The sequence below is a fragment of the Oncorhynchus kisutch genome, linkage group LG18 (genome assembly GCF_002021735.2).
Source record: "Oncorhynchus kisutch isolate 150728-3 linkage group LG18, Okis_V2, whole genome shotgun sequence".
NCBI lineage: Eukaryota > Metazoa > Chordata > Actinopteri > Salmoniformes > Salmonidae > Oncorhynchus > Oncorhynchus kisutch.
Genome location: NC_034191.2, coordinates 5,842,692 through 5,865,100, shown reverse-complemented (window position 1 = coordinate 5,865,100; position 22,409 = coordinate 5,842,692). Strand labels below are relative to the sequence as shown.

At 45.0% G+C, this 22,409-nt stretch overlaps 1 protein-coding gene across 1 annotated transcript; it reads left to right on the top strand.

Annotated features, from left to right (window-relative positions):
* The first annotated feature begins 17,034 nt into the window (after positions 1 to 17,034).
* LOC109885284 (claudin-8) lies at positions 17,035 to 21,698 on the top strand. The gene is made up of 2 exons (XM_020477127.2): positions 17,035 to 17,751; positions 18,048 to 21,698. The coding sequence occupies exons 1-2, from the start codon at positions 17,518 to 17,520 to the stop codon at positions 18,981 to 18,983; spliced, it is 1,170 nt and encodes a 389-aa protein (XP_020332716.2). The 5' UTR covers positions 17,035 to 17,517; the 3' UTR covers positions 18,984 to 21,698.
* The last annotated feature ends 711 nt before the right edge of the window (positions 21,699 to 22,409 follow it).

The window sequence follows — 22,409 nt, the reverse complement described above, 5'->3', positions numbered from 1 at the left end:
CTCAGCCACTCTCAGCCCATCCCACCTATCACCATAGACCTCAACTCTTTAATCCCACCCCCTCAGCCACTCTCAGCCCATCCCACCTATCACCATAGAGCTCAGCTCTTTAATCCCGCCAATCTCAGCCCATCCCACCTATCACCATAGACCTCAGCTCTTTAATCCCACCCCTCAGCCACTCTCAGCCCATCCCACCTATCACCATAGACCTCAGCTCTTTAATCCCGCCACTCTCAGCCCATCCCACCTATCACCATAGACCTCAGCTCTTTAATCCCGCCACTCTCAGCCCATCCCACCTATCACCATAGACCAGCCTCGTTTGGTTTCCCTGTGCCATATATTTTTCAATTGTGCTGTGATGTTTGACATACGTTTTTAAGCTTTCTAATCGTATAGTATCCACAGAATGTGAGCTAAAGATGAAAACCTTTCCTACGAGTATTATTTATTGACTGACTATGGCTTTCCAAATCACCCAACACTGCTATTTGTTTGGTTAATTTTAAGTGCATGTTGTAATTTTTTTTAACCATTCCTTAACCTTTGACCAGATACCAGCTACATAGGGACAATACCAGAATTAGCTAGGAACCCCGCTGGTTGACTTGGCAAAACAAGACATACTGACACAGAGAGACAGGAAACACAGGGATATATACACCGGGGATAATAAATGACACCTGGGGCCTGTTGCACAAAAGTAGAATTAAGACATCCGGGATAAATGACTCAGCTGAGCTCAATGAAGCCAAAACATGTGCGTCCAGGCTTAATTGGTTGCACAAAGACCAAGCCAGGATGAGCAGACACGGGTTCATTAAGCCAGGTGAAACCAATCCTGGATAGGTGCGCGCTCACGGCTCACTCAAATAGACCCCGCCACAGATCACAGATTAACTGATTTACCATGGCAACTAGAGCCGCGTACTTTTCCCCGTCGGAAGCACAAATCCTCATGGAGGCATACGAGGAGGTAAAAGATATAATTAAGAAGAAAGGCAACACCGCCACAGTGATAAAGCAAAGAGAAAAAGCGTGGCAAAGTATTGCAGACCGCCTGAATGCGTAAGTAGTGTACAATTACACACTCACCGCTCCGCTGAAACATCACAATTACAATTCAAATATTTAATTCACATCTCCAAAAATGCAGTTGTACTGTAATTATGAAACGGTTAATGTTTTTATTGAAATGCACTGCAGATATGAGTGAAATTGTGTAAAGTAACTCCATCACACTGTATAAAGCTATGATAAATTTTTTGATATTTTTACTGAAAACAAGACAAAAATACCAAGTAATTTTTTGCAGTGTGTGTGTGTGTGTGTGTGTGTGTGTGTGTGTGTGTGTGTGTGTGTGTGTGTGTGTGTGTGTAGATTAAACATGAACGGGCCAAAACGGACATGGCAGCAGGTCAAAATCAAATACAAGAACATTCTGCAGAATGGTATGGTCCCTGACTAATATTTAACAAAGCACAAGCATATATTGTACCCAGAAGGTGCCTGCTCACACATTGTCTGTACTGTTTTAGCAGTGAAAAAGAATACCCACAGACAAGGCACGGGTGGTGGGTCACCAAAGGCTGACCTTACCCCAGCAGAGGACATGGCCTTGGAGCTAAATAAAGGCAGGCCCGTCTTAGAGGGGATCCCTGGGGGGAAAGAGACGAGCATAGGTTCCTCCCAAGATGCCACCCGCTTCATTCAAGGTATGTCCTTCCATCTCTACATGGGATACAACCACATTCATATTGAATCAATTTGGACTGTCTGACTTTGGTTTACCTATTGCCTTGCAGTGTCTGGCAGCACTGTGTTCCTGTTAGAGCCACCAGCACAAGCACCAGACCAGATCCAGTGAGTACTCCATCAAAGGCATACTGTAGGCCTGGCATGTCTTGTCTACTAGCTTCAATATGAATCCGATTAAATGTGATAGGGTGAAGGCCCCAGTGCAGCAGCAACAGCACATGATGGAGACTATGATGAGGAGGAGACCATCTCTCTGGATTCCAGAAGGCATGAGGTATCATGTTAAGACTGTGAAAGTACTATTTACTCTACAATGGTGAGGAGTCCTCATCAAAATCAAAAAATCAAATTTCTTTTACAGGACCCAGATGCTATACAGTGGGAAAACCAGCCTGGCAACATAGTGCGTATTAATAAAAGGACACCACATCCTGCCAAATTCCAGCTGCGCTAATTGTATTGTGTTCACAGAGCTCACAAGCTATCAGAAAGTTGTATGGCAACCACCTCCGGCGCCAAATAGAACTGGCAGACATAGACATTCAGTACAAGAAGAAAAAGATGGAAAATCTTGCACTGGAGTTCGAAATAAAAAAAGAGGACAATTAGGAAACTGGACCTTGAAATAAAAAAACTTGAGAGGGAGGTGAGATATGCCTTCAATGTACACTGTATGCTAACTGTAACACAAATGTATTAATCATTATTTTTCTTTCCTCCCCCAGCTCCAAGAAGATGACACAGCTCAAAATAAAAATTAGGTATATTCTCGTAAAGTCAAGTGAGCCATGACATATGAGCTCTTATTGTGAGCACACAGGACGGTGGCATCTTTCTAAGGTTTTTTATTTTCCCAGCAATCAGTACAACCAAGTCATCGTTATAAGGCATCGCCCTCTTTTGCCCACCCCCCCAGCACCAGGTGTGGCCACTAGCCTATATGAAGGCCCAAAATTGTGTGTTCCATTCTGCTCTGACAATGGCATGCCCATTCGTGCGAGATGTGGTGGATGAAGAAGCACTTGTGCTGAGGAGAGCCTTCAGGCGAGAAAGGGTCTTCAGGGACCGGTTGGACCCACTGGCCTTCCCTGATGACCATCTATATGAAAGATACAGGTTTTCTGCAGATGGCATCAGGTATCTATGCAGACTACTGGGTCCCAGGATTAAGCACCGCACTGCACGGAGCCATGCACTGAGTGTGGAGCAAATGGTTTGTGTGGCCTTGCGCTTTTTTGCTAGTGGAGCCTTCCTGTACTCAGTGGGGGATGCAGAACAGCTGAACAAGGCCACAATTTGCCGCACAATAAGGAGTGTGTGTCTGGCTATCAAAGCATTAGCAGATGTCTTCATCTCCTTCCCTGGCCACAGAAGACTCTGTGACATCAAAGAGGAGTTCTATAGGATTGCAGGTAAGAGGATCTACAAATTACAGGACAACTGTTAACACATAGTAGGATACTCATTACTTTGTGTGACAGGTTTCCCCAATGTCATTGGTGCAGTGGACTGCACACACATAAGGATAAAAGCCCCCTCAGGTGCCCATGAGGCCGATTTTGTGAATAGGAAATCCTTTCACAGCATTAATGTTCAGGTGAACACAACTTTTTGATATTGTCCATTGACGAACACTCTGCATTGCCAGTGATGTGCATTGATTGGTGTAATATTCCTCATCTTATGATTTCAGATGGTCTGCAATGCTGACTGTGTGATCAGCAATGTTGTGGCAAAATGGCCTGGCTCAGTCCATGACTCCAGAATCTTTCGGGCCTCTGAAATCTATCAGTGCCTATCACAAGGTAAGCCACACAACCCCTATTTATAACCATCATGGCTGTGTCAAGAATATCACTGTGTTTATGAGGTAGTAATGATGAGATTTTGTGTTGACAGGTGACTTCTCTGGTGTGTTGCTGGGAGACAGGGGGTATGGCTGCCAGCCTTTTCTCCTGACACCTTTCACAGACCCCCAGGAAGCACAGCAGGCCTACAACCATGCCCATGCCAGGACCAGGGCCAGAGTTGAAATGACCTTTGGCCTCCTGAAGGCACGCTTTCACTGCCTTCACAAATTAAGGGTCAGCCCTGTTAGGGCATGTGATATTACTGTGGCTTGTGCTGTCCTCCACAATGTGGCCTGCCTGAGGAAGGAGAGGGCCCCCAGAGTGCCACCAGCCATGGACTGGGACAATCCGGCAATCTTCCCTGATGACGACAGTGGTCGGCTGCTGAGGGACCAATATGTGTAGAATTATTTTAGTTAGTATGTGTGCTTTCAATTTTGGTTAAATATGTCCTGCGGTGGCAGAGGAATTTGGGTTTTTTTGGGTTCGTTTTTTGACGAATTTGGCCTCTTATGATTGTGCGGTATACGGTGTGTAATACAAGGCTGCAGGGAGGCTACTGCATCCATTCATTTGTCTGTTCAGTTGATGTGTATGGATTTGTCCTGCATTTATTTTAGTGTGCAGACATGCAGGGTGTGTTATATACAGACCTTTGAATGTGTATGTATAATATGCTTGGATTCTGTGCTTTCCATCTTGTAGAGTCACTGACTTCAGTTTCGAAAGGAGCTGATGGTTTACCTGCTTTGTTTTGTCCTTATTCAATAAAGGAACATAATGTTACACATTGTGTTTTTATATTCATATGGAATGTGTATTTGTTTATATGACAGAGTACTAGGGCCACACTGAAGAAAAAGGATAAAGTCATAAATTTATGAGGCTGGTTCTTTCTGCAGAAAAGCTACATATTGTTTTGATACTGATGACTGTGATACTTAATATTCTGGCACATCAGCATGTCTTTGTTTATGAAACCATACTGAAGTACAATTTCACGAAATGCCCCACATCTGTCATTTTAACAACTGTCCTCCTTTAAAACAACTGGTTACAATATTATGACTTGTGTTTTTTTCCCCTCTGTGGCCCTAATATTCTATAATTTTATATATAGCCTTATAGTCTATGGGAAACTGTAAATTATCTAATGATAGCAACATCATCTAAAAATCATTTTTTTTATCCAAAATCATTGAAATTAATGATCACAAACGTTTAATAACAGTGGGTCTAGTTATGTGATAACAATGTATAGTGAGCAGTGAAATAACTATTGGTTTCCATTTGTGGTGACTGCTGACTGACATTAGGGATGAGATTAAATAGATCCTGGAATTTAGCCTGGTCTGGAGCAGGCTAGCTCCACAGAATAAATCTCCATGGTAATTTATACCATAACATATCCTCCTGCCCCCTATCCATCTTTAGTGCAACCGGATTACGGATCAATTGAGCCAGGATCACCAAGATATCCTGGCTTAATCCCTTATCCTAGTTTTGTGCAACAGGCCCCTGGAGTGGGGAGGAAACAATCACAAGGACAGGTGAAACTGAGCAGAGACAATTTGTTCTATCTTTTCTGGAGGATAAAACTGAAATTGTAACCAGCTTTGTATGGCTTCTTTAAGAAAGGGCGATACTTTTTTTATTTTCAATTAGTCAGAAATGAGAAGTTGTAATCTGTATAAAAGCTAAAAGGCCATTTTTGAACAAAGGATGAGTCTTTCTTAATAATCTACTGGAGAACCATTTGGGGTTTAAGTATAACTTATGTATGAGTGAAGCTTTTAGTGAGAGGTTTAAAGCTTCAATATTTCATCATTTTAGCCCCCCAAACCATTTTGGCCTGAAGTATAACTTTAATATGTGCGCTGAAAGTCGGGAAGCAAGTTCCCGGGAGTGAATATTTAATAAATAAACAGAACATAACATAATACAAAACAAGAAACACTAACAGTACACAGACATGACACGGAGACAGAAACAATAACGCCTGGGGAAGGAACCAAAGGCAGTGACAGATATAGGGCAGGTAATCAGGGAGGGGATGGAGTCCAGGTGATTATCATTAGGCGCTGATGCGCTAAAAGATGGTGACAGGTGTACTCAATAATCAACAACAGCCTGGTGACCTTGAGGCCAGAGAGGGAGCACACGTGACAACAATTTATGTATGAGTGAAGCTTTTAGTGAAAGGTTTAAAGATATAATATGTCATATTTTTAGCCCCCCCAAAGTCACATTCATTATATAAATATATTATTATAAATAATGATTATATATATAATAAATAAATTAGTCTGGCTTAGCATTCCAAATAAAATGAAATATTTTTCATCTGATTTAAAAAATTTGTAATCTGGAGTAGGCAGTGCCATTAGTAAGTCAGTAAACTGTGATAGGACTATTAGTCAGTCAGTAAACTGTGATTGGACCAAAGAGAACCTCTCCATGGTTGCAGAATCTTATCTATTTTTGCTAACTTTCTATTAAAATTAATTGTGGTAAGTTAATTTATATTTTTTGAAATGTGAATACCAAGTATGTCTACTTCCCCATCCGCCCATTTTATTGGTAAACTACAAGGTAGTGTAAACGCTGTATTTTTTAATGATCCAATACGTAATATGGTACACTTGTTATAATTAGGTTTTAATCCAGAGAGGCTAGAAAAGTGATCAAGATCTTTAATGAGACGGTGCAGGGATCCAGATTCAGAAAAAACTAGAGTAAATCGGCAAACATTGACACTTTAGTTTTTATCCCCTGGATTTCTGATTCCTTGATGTTCTTGTTGGTTCTAATTTTAATAGCCAGCATTTCAATGGCCATAATAAATAGATATGGAGACAACGGACAGCCTTGTTTTTCTCCTCTTAAAAGCTCAATACTTTCTGAAAAGTTATTATTATTATTATTATTATTGTTACCATTATTTACTATTTTGCATCTGGGGTTTCTGTACATAACTTTAACCCATCCTATCAGAGATTCACCAAAATTAAACTAATCCAGGCATTTCTATATAAATTCCAGTCATACTTTATCAAACACATTTTCAATTTGTTTCAAGTAATTGTCGTATATTATTTCCAATATATCATCCATGTAACAAAAACAACCCTGTCTGATCAGTACTTTACACAAATGACTGATGATCGGCTGAGAACAGGGCAGCACAGCTGGCCCTTGGATTTACACAGAGAGCTAACATTAATAATATGCATGTCAATCTCTCCTGGGCTCAAACTGGAGGAGAGATTGACTTCATCCCTACTTGTATATATGAGAGGTATTGACATGTTGAATGAACCGAGCTGTCTGTTTGAACTACTGGCACACAACTCAGACACCCATCCATACCCCACAAGACATGCAACCAGAGGTCTCTTCACAGTCCCCAAGTCCAGAACAGACTATGGGAGCTGGACAGTACTACATCGAGCCATGACTGCAGTAAAATTTGATTTAAAAAAAATACACCTTTATGGAACAGCAGGGACTGTGAAGCAACACAAACATACATACACACACGTACACATGGACTTTGTGTTGTAGATGTGTGGTAGTAGAGTAGGGGCCTGAGGGCACACACTTAAAATGTTGTGTAATCTTTGGTGAATGTATAACTGCCTTGGTTTTGCTGGACCCCAGGGGCCCTCCCAAGTGGCACAGCGGTCTAAGGCACTGCATCGCAGTGCTAGCTGTGCCACTAGAAATTCTGGGTTTGAGTCCAGGCTCTGTCACAGCCGGACGCGACCGGGAGACGCATGGGGCAGCGCACAATCGGCCCAGCGTCGTCCGGGTTAGGGGTGGGTTTGGCTGGCAGGGATGTCCTGGTCCGATCGTGCACTAGCGACTCCTGTGACGGGCTGGGCGCAGTGTACGCTGACACGGTAGCCAGCTGTACGGTGTTTCCTCTGACACATTGGTGCGGCTGGCTTCCAGGATAAGTGGGAATCGTGTCAAGAAGCAGTGCGGCTTGGTTGGATTGTGTTTCGGAGAACTCACTGCTCTCGACCTTCACCTCTCCCGAGTCCGTACGGGAGTTGCAGCGATGAGACAAGACTGTAACGAACAATTAGATACCAGGAAAGTGGGAAGAAAAAGGGGTAAAAAATACAATTTACAAAAATGTTGCTGGACCCCAGGAAGAGTAGCTGCTGACTTGGCAGGAACTAATGGGGATCCATAATAAACCCCAGGAAGAGTAGCTGCTGACTTGGCAGGAACTAATGGGGATCCATAATAAACCCCAGGAAGAGTAGCTGCTGACTTGGCAGGAACAAATGGGGATCCCTAATAAACCCCAGGAAGAGTAGCTGCTGGCTTGGCAGGAACTAATGGGGATCCCTAATAAACCCCAGGAAGAGTAGCTGCTGACTTGGCAGGAACAAATAGGGATCCCTAAAAACCCCAGGAAGAGTAGCTGCTGACTTGGCAGGAACTAATGGGGATCCCTAATAAACCCCAGGAAGAGTAGCTGCTGCCTTGGCAGGAACTAATGGGGATCCATAATAAACCCCAGGAAGAGTAGGTGCTGCCTTGGCAGGAACTAATGGGGATCAATAATAAACCCCAGGAAGAGTAGCTGCTGACTTGGCAGGAACTAATGGGGATCCCTAATAAACCCCAGGAAGAGTAGCTGCTGACTTGGCAGGAACTAATGGGGATCCCTAATAAACCCCAGGAAGAGTAGCTGCTGACTTGGCAGGAACTAATGGGGATCCCTAATAAACCCCAGGAAGAGTAGCTGCTGACTTGGCAGGAACTAATGGGGATCCCTAATAAACCCCAGGAAGAGTAGCTGCTGACTTGGCAGGAACTAATGGGGATCCCTAATAAACCACAGGAAGAGTAGCTGCTGACTTGGCAGGAACTAATGGGGATCCCTAATAAACCCCAGGAAGAGTAGCTGCTGACTTGGCAGGAACTAATGGGGATCCCTAATAAACCCCAGGAAGAGTAGCTGCTGACTTGGCAGGAACAAATGGGGATCCCTAATAAACCCCAGGAAGAGTAGCTGCTGACTTGGCAGGAACAAATGGGGATCCCTAATAAACCCCAGGAAGAGTAGGTGCTGCCTTGGCAGGAACTAATGGGGATCAATAATAAACCCCAGGAAGAGTAGCTGCTGACTTGGCAGGAACTAATGGGGATCCCTAATAAACCCCAGGAAGAGTAGCTGCTGACTTGGCAGGAACTAATGGGGATCCCTAATAAACCCCAGGAAGAGTAGCTGCTGACTTGGCAGGAACTAATGGGGATCCCTAATAAACCCCAGGAAGAGTAGCTGCTGACTTGGCAGGAACTAATGGGGATCCCTAATAAACCCCAGGAAGAGTAGCTGCTGACTTGGCAGGAACTAATGGGGATCCCTAATAAACCACAGGAAGAGTAGCTGCTGACTTGGCAGGAACTAATGGGGATCCCTAATAAACCCCAGGAAGAGTAGCTGCTGACTTGGCAGGAACTAATGGGGATCCCTAATAAACCCCAGGAAGAGTAGCTGCTGACTTGGCAGGAACAAATGGGGATCCCTAATAAACCCCAGGAAGAGTAGCTGCTGACTTGGCAGGAACAAATGGGGATCCCTAATAAACCCCAGGAAGAGTAGCTGCTGACTTGGCAGGAACAAATAGGGATCCCTAATAAACCCCAGGAGGAGTAGCTGCTGACTTGGCAGGAACAAATGGGGATCCCTAATAAACCCCAGGAAGAGTAGCTGCTGACTTGGCAGGAACAAATGGGGATCCCTAATAAACCACAGGAAGAGTAGCTGCTGCCTTGGCAGGAACAAATGGGGATCCCTAATAAACCCCAGGAAGAGTAGCTGCTGACATGGCAGGAACAAATGGGGATCCCTAATAAACCCCAGGAAGAGTAGCTGCTGACTTGGCAGGAACTAATGGAGATCCATAATAAACCCCAGGAAGAGTAGCTGCTGACTTGGCAGGAACAAATGGGGATCCCTAATAAACCCCAGGAAGAGTAGCTGCTGACTTGGCAGGAACAAATGGGGATCCCTAATAAACCCAGGAAGAGTAGCTGCTGACTTGTCAGGAACAAATAGGGATCCCTAATAAACCCCAGGAGGAGTAGCTGCTGACTTGGCAGGAACAAATGGGAATCCCTAATAAACCCCAGGAAGAGTAGCTGCTGACTTGGCAGGAACAAATGGGGATCCCTAATAAACCCCAGGAAGAGTAGCTGCTGACTTGGCAGGAACTAATGGGGATCCCTAATAAACCCCAGGAAGAGTAGCTGCTGACTTGGCAGGAACAAATAGGGATCCCTAATAAACCCCAGGAGGAGTAGCTGCTGACTTGGCAGGAACAAATGGGGATCCCTAATAAACCCCAGGAAGAGTAGCTGCTGACTTGGCAGGAACAAATGGGGATCCCTAATAAACCACAGGAAGAGTAGCTGCTGCCTTGGCAGGAACAAATGGGGATCCCTAATAAACTCCAGGAAGAGTAGCTGCTGACTTGGCAGGAACAAATGGGGATCCCTAATAAACCCCAGGAAGAGTAGCTGCTGACTTGGCAGGAACTAATGGAGATCCCTAATAAACCCCAGGAAGAGTAGCTGCTGACTTGGCAGGAACTAATGGAGATCCATAATAAACCCCAGGAAGAGTAGCTGCTGACTTGGCAGGAACAAATGGGGATCCCTAATAAACCCCAGGAAGAGTAGCTGCTGACTTGTCAGGAACAAATGGGGATCCCTAATAAACCCCAGGAAGAGTAGCTGCTGACTTGGCAGGAACAAATAGGGATCCCTAATAAACCCCAGGAGGAGTAGCTGCTGACTTGGCAGGAACAAATGGGGATCCCTAATAAACCCCAGGAAGAGTAGCTGCTGACTTGGCAGGAACAAATAGGGATCCCTAATAAACCCCAGGAGGAGTAGCTGCTGCCTTGACAGGAACAAATGGGGATCCCTAATAAACCCCAGGAAGAGTAGCTGCTGACTTGGCAGGAACAAATGGGGATCCCTAATAAACCCCAGGAAGAGTAGCTGCTGACTTGGCAGGAACTAATGGAGATCCATAATAAACCCCAGGAAGAGTAGCTGCTGACTTGGCAGGAACAAATGGGGATCCCTAATAAACCCCAGGAAGAGTAGCTGCTGACTTGGCAGGAACAAATAGGGATCCCTAATAAACCCCAGGAAGAGTAGCTGCTGACTTGGCAGGAACAAATAGGGATCCCTAATAAACCCCAGGAAGAGTAGCTGCTGACTTGGCAGGAACAAATGGGGATCCCTAATAAACCACAGGAAGAGTAGCTGCTGCCTTGGCAGGAACAAATGGGGATCCCTAATAAACCCCAGGAAGAGTAGCTGCTGACTTGGCAGGAACAAATGGGGATCCCTAATAAACCCCAGGAAGAGTAGCTGCTGACTTGGCAGGAACTAATGGAGATCCATAATAAACCCCAGGAAGAGTAGCTGCTGACTTGGCAGGAACAAATGGGGATCCCTAATAAACCCCAGGAAGAGTAGCTGCTGACTTGTCAGGAACAAATAGGGATCCCTAATAAACCCCAGGAGGAGTAGCTGCTGACTTGGCAGGAACAAATGGGGATCCCTAATAAACCCCAGGAAGAGTAGCTGCTGACTTGGCAGGAACAAATAGGGATCCCTAATAAACCCCAGGAGGAGTAGCTGCTGACTTGGCAGGAACAAATGGGGATCCCTAATAAACCCCAGGAAGAGTAGCTGCTGACTTGGCAGGAACAAATAGGGATCCCTAATAAACCCCAGGAGGAGTAGCTGCTGCCTTGGCAGGAACAAATGGGGATCCCTAATAAACCCCAGGAAGAGTAGCTGCTGACTTGGCAGGAACTAATGGGGATCCCTAATAAACCCCAGGAAGAGTAGCTGCTGACTTGGCAGGAACTAATGGGGATCCCTAATAAACCCCAGGAAGAGTAGCTGCTGACTTGGCAGGAACTAATGGGGATCCCTAATAAACCCCAGGAAGAGTAGCTGCTGACTTGGCAGGAACTAATGGGGATCCCTAATAAACCACAGGAAGAGTAGCTGCTGACTTGGCAGGAACTAATGGGGATCCCTAATAAACCCCAGGAAGAGTAGCTGCTGACTTGGCAGGAACTAATGGGGATCCCTAATAAACCCCAGGAAGAGTAGCTGCTGACTTGGCAGGAACAAATGGGGATCCCTAATAAACCCCAGGAAGAGTAGCTGCTGACTTGGCAGGAACAAATGGGGATCCCTAATAAACCCCAGGAAGAGTAGCTGCTGACTTGGCAGGAACAAATAGGGATCCCTAATAAACCCCAGGAGGAGTAGCTGCTGACTTGGCAGGAACAAATGGGGATCCCTAATAAACCCCAGGAAGAGTAGCTGCTGACTTGGCAGGAACAAATGGGGATCCCTAATAAACCCCAGGAAGAGTAGCTGCTGACTTGGCAGGAACAAATAGGGATCCCTAATAAACCCCAGGAGGAGTAGCTGCTGACTTGGCAGGAACAAATGGGGATCCCTAATAAACCCCAGGAAGAGTAGCTGCTGACTTGGCAGGAACAAATAGGGATCCCTAATAAACCCCAGGAGGAGTAGCTGCTGCCTTGACAGGAACAAATGGGGATCCCTAATAAACCCCAGGAAGAGTAGCTGCTGACTTGGCAGGAACAAATGGGGATCCCTAATAAACCCCAGGAAGAGTAGCTGCTGACTTGGCAGGAACTAATGGAGATCCATAATAAACCCCAGGAAGAGTAGCTGCTGACTTGGCAGGAACAAATGGGGATCCCTAATAAACCCCAGGAAGAGTAGCTGCTGACTTGGCAGGAACAAATAGGGATCCCTAATAAACCCCAGGAAGAGTAGCTGCTGACTTGGCAGGAACAAATAGGGATCCCTAATAAACCCCAGGAAGAGTAGCTGCTGACTTGGCAGGAACAAATGGGGATCCCTAATAAACCACAGGAAGAGTAGCTGCTGCCTTGGCAGGAACAAATGGGGATCCCTAATAAACCCCAGGAAGAGTAGCTGCTGACTTGGCAGGAACAAATGGGGATCCCTAATAAACCCCAGGAAGAGTAGCTGCTGACTTGGCAGGAACTAATGGAGATCCATAATAAACCCCAGGAAGAGTAGCTGCTGACTTGGCAGGAACAAATGGGGATCCCTAATAAACCCCAGGAAGAGTAGCTGCTGACTTGTCAGGAACAAATAGGGATCCCTAATAAACCCCAGGAGGAGTAGCTGCTGACTTGGCAGGAACAAATGGGGATCCCTAATAAACCCCAGGAAGAGTAGCTGCTGACTTGGCAGGAACAAATAGGGATCCCTAATAAACCCCAGGAGGAGTAGCTGCTGACTTGGCAGGAACAAATGGGGATCCCTAATAAACCCCAGGAAGAGTAGCTGCTGACTTGTCAGGAACAAATAGGGATCCCTAATAAACCCCAGGAGGAGTAGCTGCTGACTTGGCAGGAACAAATGGGGATCCCTAATAAACCCCAGGAAGAGTAGCTGCTGACTTGGCAGGAACAAATAGGGATCCCTAATAAACCCCAGGAGGAGTAGCTGCTGACTTGGCAGGAACAAATGGGGATCCCTAATAAACCCCAGGAAGAGTAGCTGCTGACTTGGCAGGAACAAATGGGGATCCCTAATAAACCCCATTAAGAGTAGCTGCTGACTTGGCAGGAACTAATGGAGATCCATAATAAACCCCAGGAAGAGTAGCTGCTGACTTGGCAGGAACAAATGGGGATCCCTAATAAACCCCAGGAAGAGTAGCTGCTGACTTGGCAGGAACAAATGGGGATCCCTAATAAACCCCAGGAAGAGTAGCTGCTGACTTGTCAGGAACAAATAGGGATCCCTAATAAACCCCAGGAGGAGTAGCTGCTGACTTGGCAGGAACAAATGGGGATCCCTAATAAACCCCAGGAAGAGTAGCTGCTGACTTGGCAGGAACAAATGGGGATCCCTAATAAACCCCAGGAAGAGTAGCTGCTGACTTGGCAGGAACAAATGGGGATCCCTAATAAACCCCAGGAGGAGTAGCTGCTGACTTGGCAGGAACTAATGGGGAGATGGGTTCCTCTCCTCCCTGTGGTGGTGAGAGATGGAACCTCCCTGTGGTGGTGAGAGATGCAGCTCACTTTGGTGGTGAGAGATGGAAGCTCCCTATGGTGGTGAGAGATGGAAGCTCCCTGTGGTGGTGAGAGATGGAAGCTCCCTGTGGTGGTGAGAGATGGAAGCTCCCTGTGGTGATGAGAGATGGAGGCTCCCTATGGTGGTGAGAGATGGAAGCTCCCTGTGGTGGTGAGAGATGGAGGCTCCCTATGGTGGTGAGAGATGGAAGCTCCCTGTGGTGGTGAGAGATGGAAGCTCCCTATGGTGGTGAGATGGAAGCTCCCTGTGGTGGTGAGATGGAAACTCCCTGTGGTGGTGAGAGATAGAAGCTCCCTATGGTGGTGAGAGATGGAAGCTCCCTATGGTGGTGAGAGATGGAAGCTCCCTATGGTGATGAGAGATGGAAGCTCCCTGTGGTGGTGAGATGGAAGCTCCCTGTGGTGGTGAGATGGAAGCTCCCTATGGTGGTGAGAGATGGAAGCTCCCTATGGTGGTGAGATGGAAGCTCCCTGTGGTGGTGAGAGATAGAAGCTCCCTGTGGTGGTGAGAGATAGAAGCTCCCTATGGTGGTGAGAGATGGAAGCTCCCTATGGTGGTGAGAGATGGAAGCTCCCTATGGTGATGAGAGATGGAAGCTCCCTGTGGTGGTGAGATGGAAGCTCCCTGTGGTGGTGAGATGGAAGCTCCCTATGGTGGTGAGAGATGGAAGCTCCCTATGGTGGTGAGATGGAAGCTCCCTATGGTGGTGAGAGATGGAGGCTCCCTATGGTGGTGAGAGATGGAAGCTCCCTGTGGTGGTGAGAGATGGAAGCTCCCTGTGGTGGTGGTGAGATGGAAGCTCCCTATGGTGGTGAGAGATGGAAGCTCCCTATGGTGATGAGAGATGGAAGCTCCCTGTGGTGGTGAGATGGAAGCTCCCTGTGGTGGTGAGATGGAAGCTCCCTATGGTGGTGAGAGATGGAAGCTCCCTATGGTGGTGAGATGGAAGCTCCCTATGGTGGTGAGATGGAAGCTCCCTATGGTGGTGAGAGATGGAGGCTCCCTATGGTGGTGAGAGATGGAAGCTCCCTGTGGTGGTGGTGAGATGGAAGCTCCCTATGGTGGTGAGAGATGGAAGCTCCCTATGGTGATGAGAGATGGAAGCTCCCTATGGTGGTGAGAGATGGAAGCTCCCTATGGTGGTGAGATGGAAGCTCCCTATGGTGGTGAGAGATGGAGGCTCCCTATGGTGGTGAGAGATGGAAGCTCCCTGTGGTGGTGAGAGATGGAAGCTCCCTATGGTGATGAGAGATGGAAGCTCCCTGTGGTGGTGAGATGGAAGCTCCCTATGGTGGTGAGAGATGGAAGCTCCCTATGGTGGTGAGATGGAAGCTCCCTATGGTGGTGAGATGGAAGCTCCCTATGGTGGTGAGAGATGGAGGCTCCCTATGGTGGTGAGAGATGGAAGCTCCCTGTGGTGGTGGTGAGATGGAAGCTCCCTGTGGTGGTGGTGAGATGGAAGCTCCCTATTGTGGTGAGATGAAAGCTCCCTATGGTGGTGACATGGAAGCTCAAGCTTGACTAAATATTTAGTTAAATAATGTAGGACTTGTTAAATCAAACTGTTTGGTTGTCTTACATTAAATGTTATGTGTAACCTTTTTTTTTTTTTTTTACAGCTATCTACTGTGTTAAGCTCCAATGGTAACACAGCTATCTACTGTGTTAAGCTCCAATGGTAACACAGCTATCTACTGTGTTAAGCTCCAATGGTAACACAGCTATCTACTGTGTTAAGCTCCAATGGTAACACAGCTATCTACTGTGTTAAGCTCCAATGGTAACACAGCTATCTACTGTGTTAAGCTCCAATGGTAACACAGCTATCTACTGTGTTAAGCTCCAATGGTAACACAGCTATCTACTGTGTTAAGCTCCAATGGTAACACAGCTATCTACTGTGTTAAGCTCCAATGGTAACACAGCTATCTACTGTGTTAAGCTCCAATGGTAACACAGCTATCTACTGTGTTAAGCTCCAATGGTAACACAGCTATCTACTGTGTTAAGCTCCAATGGTAACACAGCTATCTACTGTGTTAAGCTCCAATGGTAACACAGCTATCTACTGTGTTAAGCTCCAATGGTAACACAGCTATCTACTGTGTTAAGCTCCAATGGTAACACAGCTATCTACTGTGTTAAGCTCCAATGGTAACACAGCTATCTACTGTGTTAAGCTCCAATGGTAACACAGCTATCTACTGTGTTAAGCTCCAATGGTAACACAGCTATCTACTGTGTTAAGCTCCAATGGTAACACAGCTATCTACTGTGTTAAGCTCCAATGGTAACACAGCTATCTACTGTGTTAAGCTCCAATGGTAACACAGCTATCTACTGTGTTAAGCTCCAATGGTAACACAGCTATCTACTGTGTTAAGCTCCAATGGTAACACAGCTATCTACTGTGTTAAGCTCCAATGGTAACACAGCTATCTACTGTGTTAAGCTCCAATGGTAACACAGCTATCTACTGTGTTAAGCTCCAATGGTAACACAGCTATCTACTGTGTTAAGCTCCAATGGTAACACAGCTATCTACTGTGTTAAGCTCCAATGGTAACACAGCTATCTACTGTGTTAAGCTCCAATGGTAACACAGCTATCTACTGTGTTAAGCTCCAATGGTAACACAGCTATCTACTGTGTTAAGCTCCAATGGTAACACAGCTATCTACTGTGTTAAGCTCCAATGGTAACACAGCTATCTACTGTGTTAAGCTCCAATGGTAACACAGCTATCTACTGTGTTAAGCTCCAATGGTAACACAGCTATCTACTGTGTTAAGCTCCAATGGTAACACAGCTATCTACTGTGTTAAGCTCCAATGGTAACACAGCTATCTACTGTGTTAAGCTCCAATGGTAACACAGCTATCTACTGTGTTAAGCTCCAATGGTAACACAGCTATCTACTGTGTTAAGCTCCAATGGTAACACAGCTATCTACTGTGTTAAGCTCCAATGGTAACACAGCTATCTACTGTGTTAAGCTCCAATGGTAACACAGCTATCTACTGTGTTAAGCTCCAATGGTAACACAGCTATCTACTGTGTTAAGCTCCAATGGTAACACAGCTATCTACTGTGTTAAGCTCCAATGGTAACACAGCTATCTACTGTGTTAAGCTCCAATGGTAGCACAGCTATCTACTGTATTAAGCTCCAATGGTATAATGTGTAATTGAGTGGATGTGTGGGCTATGAAAACATCAACAAGTGGGTGAACCAATGAACTACTGTACTAGACAATGCCCGCACACAGACAGTCCTCACAGGTCCTCCTTTGTACCCTGATCCTATAAGCCAACCAGGTGAGAGCAGAGTTTCTCTCCCATAGCAGACAGTAGTTACCCAACACCCAGTGCTATTGTCTGTCTCATACTTCACCATCAAAGCTGAGAAAAGGAAAGGTCACCTCTCTGCCTCGGATACTACTCCAACCGTACAGGATTTTCATTTGTTTTGGGACATTGTATGGGGACATGGACTCATCTCCAACTTAGACCATTTCTGAGGTCTGAAAACATCAGAGAAAAGTAGATTTGGTAGTCAACTGTCACTAAGGTTTTTTTGTCAGAAGGACTCTGAGATTTGGGAGTCAACTATCACTAAGGTTTCTTTGTCAGGAGGACTCTGAGATTTGGGAGTCAACTATCACTAAGGTTTCTTTGTCAGGAGGACTCTGAGAGTTCGTTTGGACCCTGATTGTTTCTCTGGACCCTTAACAACGGACGACGTGATGTTCCAGGGCGTGTCTGAGATCGCGGCGCTGTGCACGGGACTGGTGGGTCTGATCGGCGCAGCTGCCGTCACCGGGATGCCCATGTGGAAGGTTACGGCCTTCATCGGAGAGAACATCATCGTCATGGAGACGCGCTGGGAGGGCCTGTGGATGAACTGCTATAGACAGGCCAACATCAGGATGCAGTGTAAAGTGTACGACTCTCTGCTGTATCTCCCCGCAGACCTGCAGGTATGATTACTTTATGGGTGTGTCCCAAATTGCACACTTTTCCTTATGTAGTGCCTGTGCCATTTGGGACGAACAATATGAAATCATGTCAATCATGAATAAATTTTAAAACCTATTTAGGTCAACTTTACTTTGTGTATTGTAGCAAATATGGGCAGTAGCTTCTACCGGGTCTCCAACCCCGGTTCAGCGACTTTCAACCTTAGCCCGTTCCACCAAGCGATCGGAACGTCTTGAAGAGGTAGCTAGATAATGGGTTGATGTGCTACAGTATGTATTGGTTTTCTATTCCACAGGCTGCAAGGGGCTTGATGTGCTGCTCTCTGGCTCTCTCAGGGATGGGTCTACTGGGGGCTCTAGCAGGGATGCGCTGTACCTCCTGCATCCAGGACAACGACCGCGTTAAGAGCCTCATCCTCATGGTGGCTGGAGGCATGCAGTTACTGGCCTCTATCTGTGTGTTCATCCCAGTCTCCTGGACGGCTCACGCCATAATCCGTGACTTCTATAACCCTTTGCTGATCGACGCACAGCGCAGGGAGTTGGGAGAGGCTCTCTACATCGGTTGGGTGACCGGAGCCTTCCTCCTGACCTCTGGGCTTCTCTTCCTCTGTCGCCGCGTCCACTCCAACAAAGCCTCGTTCGATATCTATCACCCAGCCAACGGGATCAACAAACCCACTCTGATGCGCTACCATCCCATCTCCAGCGTTCTTAGCGTGAGGGCTCACCGCCAGCCCGGTCTGAACTACCAACAAAGTCACAGCTTCGATGCATACCAACACCACCAAGCTCCGATTCTTCATAACGCTCCTTATGGACAACAAGGGGTCGTCATGAACCCTCCTGCTGCTGTGTATGACTCTAGCTCGGTGGAGAACGTTGGGCCGTTGGTCTATCACCATGGCAACGGACATCATGTTGACGGACACCATCCCTCCACCTCTAACAGCTCCAACTACGTCAGCAGCTTGTCCACTCTGGCTAACTCCCTATACATCAGCCAACAGACTCCGTACTCCTATAACCACCTGACCGCTCCGTATACCACATATACCGGTAGTCAACAGACAAATCCATACTCCTACAGTCATCCGGGAAACCTGTCCGTTTCACAAAACTCCAGTTTTCAAGCCGTACCTCAGAATCCTGTTTTTATCGGGTATAAGGGCTCCAGAGTTCAACCATCGCAGTCTCACCACAGTGGAAGCAGTGTAGGTGTGTACATCTGAATAGACTGCAAAGAGACCAGTCATCGTCTGATACTCACTGTACCTTAACAAATGTATCTCCTGTGTATGGTTATTAGAATCACATGGTATTTTTTTTTTGAAAAGTTAAATGTCTGTTTTGGTATTCTGGTAAAACTGTAATGTGTTCAGTGTTTGGGACAGTTATAGCTGTGTAGAGTGTTCAGTGTTTGGGACAGTTATAGCTGTGTAGAGTGTTCAGTGTTTGGGACAGTTATAGCTTGTGTAGAGTGTTCAGTGTTTGGGACAGTTATAGCTGTGTAGAGTGTTCAGTGTTTGGGACAGTTATAGCTGTGTAGAGTGTTCCGTGTTTGGGACAGTTATAGCTGTGTAGAGTGTTCAGTGTTTGGGACAGTTATAGCTGTGTAGAGTGTTCAGTGTTTGGGACAGTTATAGCTTGTGTAGAGTGTTCAGTGTTTGGGACAGTTATAGCTGTGTAGAGTGTTCAGTGTTTGGGACAGTTATAGCTGTGTAGAGTGTTCAGTGTTTGGGACAGTTATAGCTTGTGTAGAGTGTTCAGTGTTTGAGACAGTTATAGCTGTGTAGAGTGTTCAGTGTTTGGGACAGTTATAGCTTGTGTAGAGTGTTCAGTGTTTGGGACAGTTATAGCTGTGTAGAGTGTTCAGTGTTTGGGACAGTTATAGCTTGTGTAGAGTGTTCAGTGTTTGGGACAGTTATAGCTGTGTAGAGTGTTCAGTGTTTGGGACAGTTATAGCTGTGTAGAGTGTTCCGTGTTTGGGACAGTTATAGCTGTGTAGAGTGTTCAGTGTTTGGGACAGTTATAGCTGTGTAGAGTGTTCAGTGTTTGGGACAGTTATAGCTTGTGTAGAGTGTTCAGTGTTTGGGACAGTTATAGCTTGTGTAGAGTGTTCAGTGTTTGAGACAGTTATAGCTGTGTAGAGTGTTCAGTGTTTGGGACAGTTATAGCTGTGTAGAGTGTTCAGTGTTTGGGACAGTTATAGCTGTGTAGAGTCTAGAAACTCTATTCTACGTTTTTCTTCTGTAATGTGATTATTCATGTACCATTTGGGTGTGTTTGTCAGTCCGCTGCTGGCGTCTTTTTGACCTTACCTGTCATGTGACCTCAGTAAACAAAAAGTTTGGTTTCTCCAGTAAAGAACATCATGTTTGATTCTGCATACGGGAGAGCCACTTCAAAACGAGGTGATTTTCGTTGGAGCAGGTCAGGAGAGCATTTTTCGCTAACCTTTTTCATAAACTTAAACCTCAGTCTCCTAACCTGCTGTGTTTATTCTCCTAACCTGCTGTGTTTATTCTCCTAACCTGCTGTGTTTATTCTCCTAACCTGCTGTGTTTATTCTCCTAACCTGCTGTGTTTATTCTCCTAACTTGCTGTGTTTATTCTCCTAACCTGCTGTGTTTATTCTCCTAACCTGCTGTGTTTATTCTCCTAAATTGCTGTGTTTATTCTCCTAACCTGCTGTGTTTATTCTCCTAACCTGCTGTGTTTATTCTCCTAACTTGCTGTGTTTATTCTCCTAACCTGCTGTGTTTATTCTCCTAACCTGCTGTGTTTATTCTCCTAACCTGCTGTGTTTATTCTCCTAACCTGCTGTGTTTATTCTCCTAACCTGCTGTGTTTATTCTCCTAACCTGCTGTGTTTATTCTCCTAACCTGCTGTGTTTATTCTCCTAACCTGCTGTGTTTATTCTCGATTAAAGTCTGTTTTTTATTGAAGTGGCCTGAAAAGTGTTTCTCTTCTGCATATGGTACTTTAGCGCTCTCCATTAAGTCGTATGCCTTTGATAGCATTGTTAGCATTAGTGGTAATAACGTTGTTCTTTAACGACTTACCTCATGTTGCCAACGGTTGTTTTTGATGAACTTTGAAACATTGATATCATTATTTTGGAGAGCTTGATGAAACTGCTAGCTTAGTATGGCTCTAATAGTTTAGGGCATTTCCTTGTAAAAAGGACCCATGAGCACCAACATGTCAAGTTCATAGAAGCATGTCAAATTGTATGTGGAATGAAAACTAAGTCTATATTTAGCGAGAGAACATCCCTGGTCATCCCTACTGCCTCTGATCTGGAGGACTCACTAAACAGAGAACATCCCTGGTCATCCCTACTGCCTCTGATCTGGAGGACTCACTAAACAGAGAACATCCCTGGTCATCCCTACTGCCTATGATCTGGAGGACTCACTAAACAGAGAACATCCCTGGTCATCCCTACTGCCTCTGATCTGGAGGACTCACTAAACAGAGAACATCCCTGGTCATCCCTACTGCCTCTGATCTGGTGGACTCACTAAACAGATAACATCCCTGGTCATCCCTACTGCCTCTGATCTGGAGGACTCACTAAACAGAGAACATCCCTGGTCATCCCTACTGCCTCTGATCTGGAGGAATCACTAAACAGAGAACATCCCTGGTCATCCCTACTGCCTCTGATCTGGAGGACTCACTAAACAGAGAACATCCCTGGTCATCCCTACTGCCTCTGATCTGGAGGACTCACTAAACACACACACTGTTTGTAAATTACATCTGAGTGTTGGCGTGTGCCCCTGGATTTTGGTAAAATTTTAAAATCAAGAAAATCATGCCTTCTGTTTTGATTTATGGAATTTTAAATTGTTTATACTTTTACTTTTGATACGTAAATATATTTACCAAATACTTTTAGACTTTTACTAGTAGTAGTATTTTACTAGTAGTAGTATTTTACTAGTAGTAGTATTTTACTGGTAGTAGTATTTTACTAGTAGTAGTATTTTACTAGTAGTAGTATTTTACTGGTAGTAGTATTTTACTAGTAGTAGTATTTTACTAGTAGTAGTATTTTACTAGTAGTAGTATTTTACTGGTAGTAGTATTTTACTGGTAGTAGTATTTTACTAGTAGTAGTATTTTACTGGTAGTAGTATTTACTAGTAGTAGTATTTTACTGGTAGTAGTATTTTACTGGTAGTAGTATTTTACTAGTAGTAGTATTTTACTAGTAGTAGTATTTTACTGGTAGTAGTATTTTACTAGTAGTAGTATTTTACTAGTAGTAGTATTTTACTGGTAGTAGTATTTTACTAGTAGTAGTATTTTACTAGTAGTAGTATTTTACTAGTAGTAGTATTTTACTGGTAGTAGTATTTTACTAGTAGTAGTATTTTACTAGTAGTAGTATTTTACTGGTAGTAGTATTTTACTAGTAGTAGTATTTTACTAGTAGTAGTATTTTACTAGTAGTAGTATTTTACTGGTAGTAGTATTTTACTAGTAGTAGTATTTTACTAGTAGTAGTATTTTACTAGTAGTAGTATTTTACTAGTAGTAGTATTTTAATAGTAGTAGTATTTTACTGGTAGTAGTATTTTACTAGTAGTAGTATTTTACTAGTAGTAGTATTTTACTGGTAGTAGTATTTTACTAGTAGTAGTAT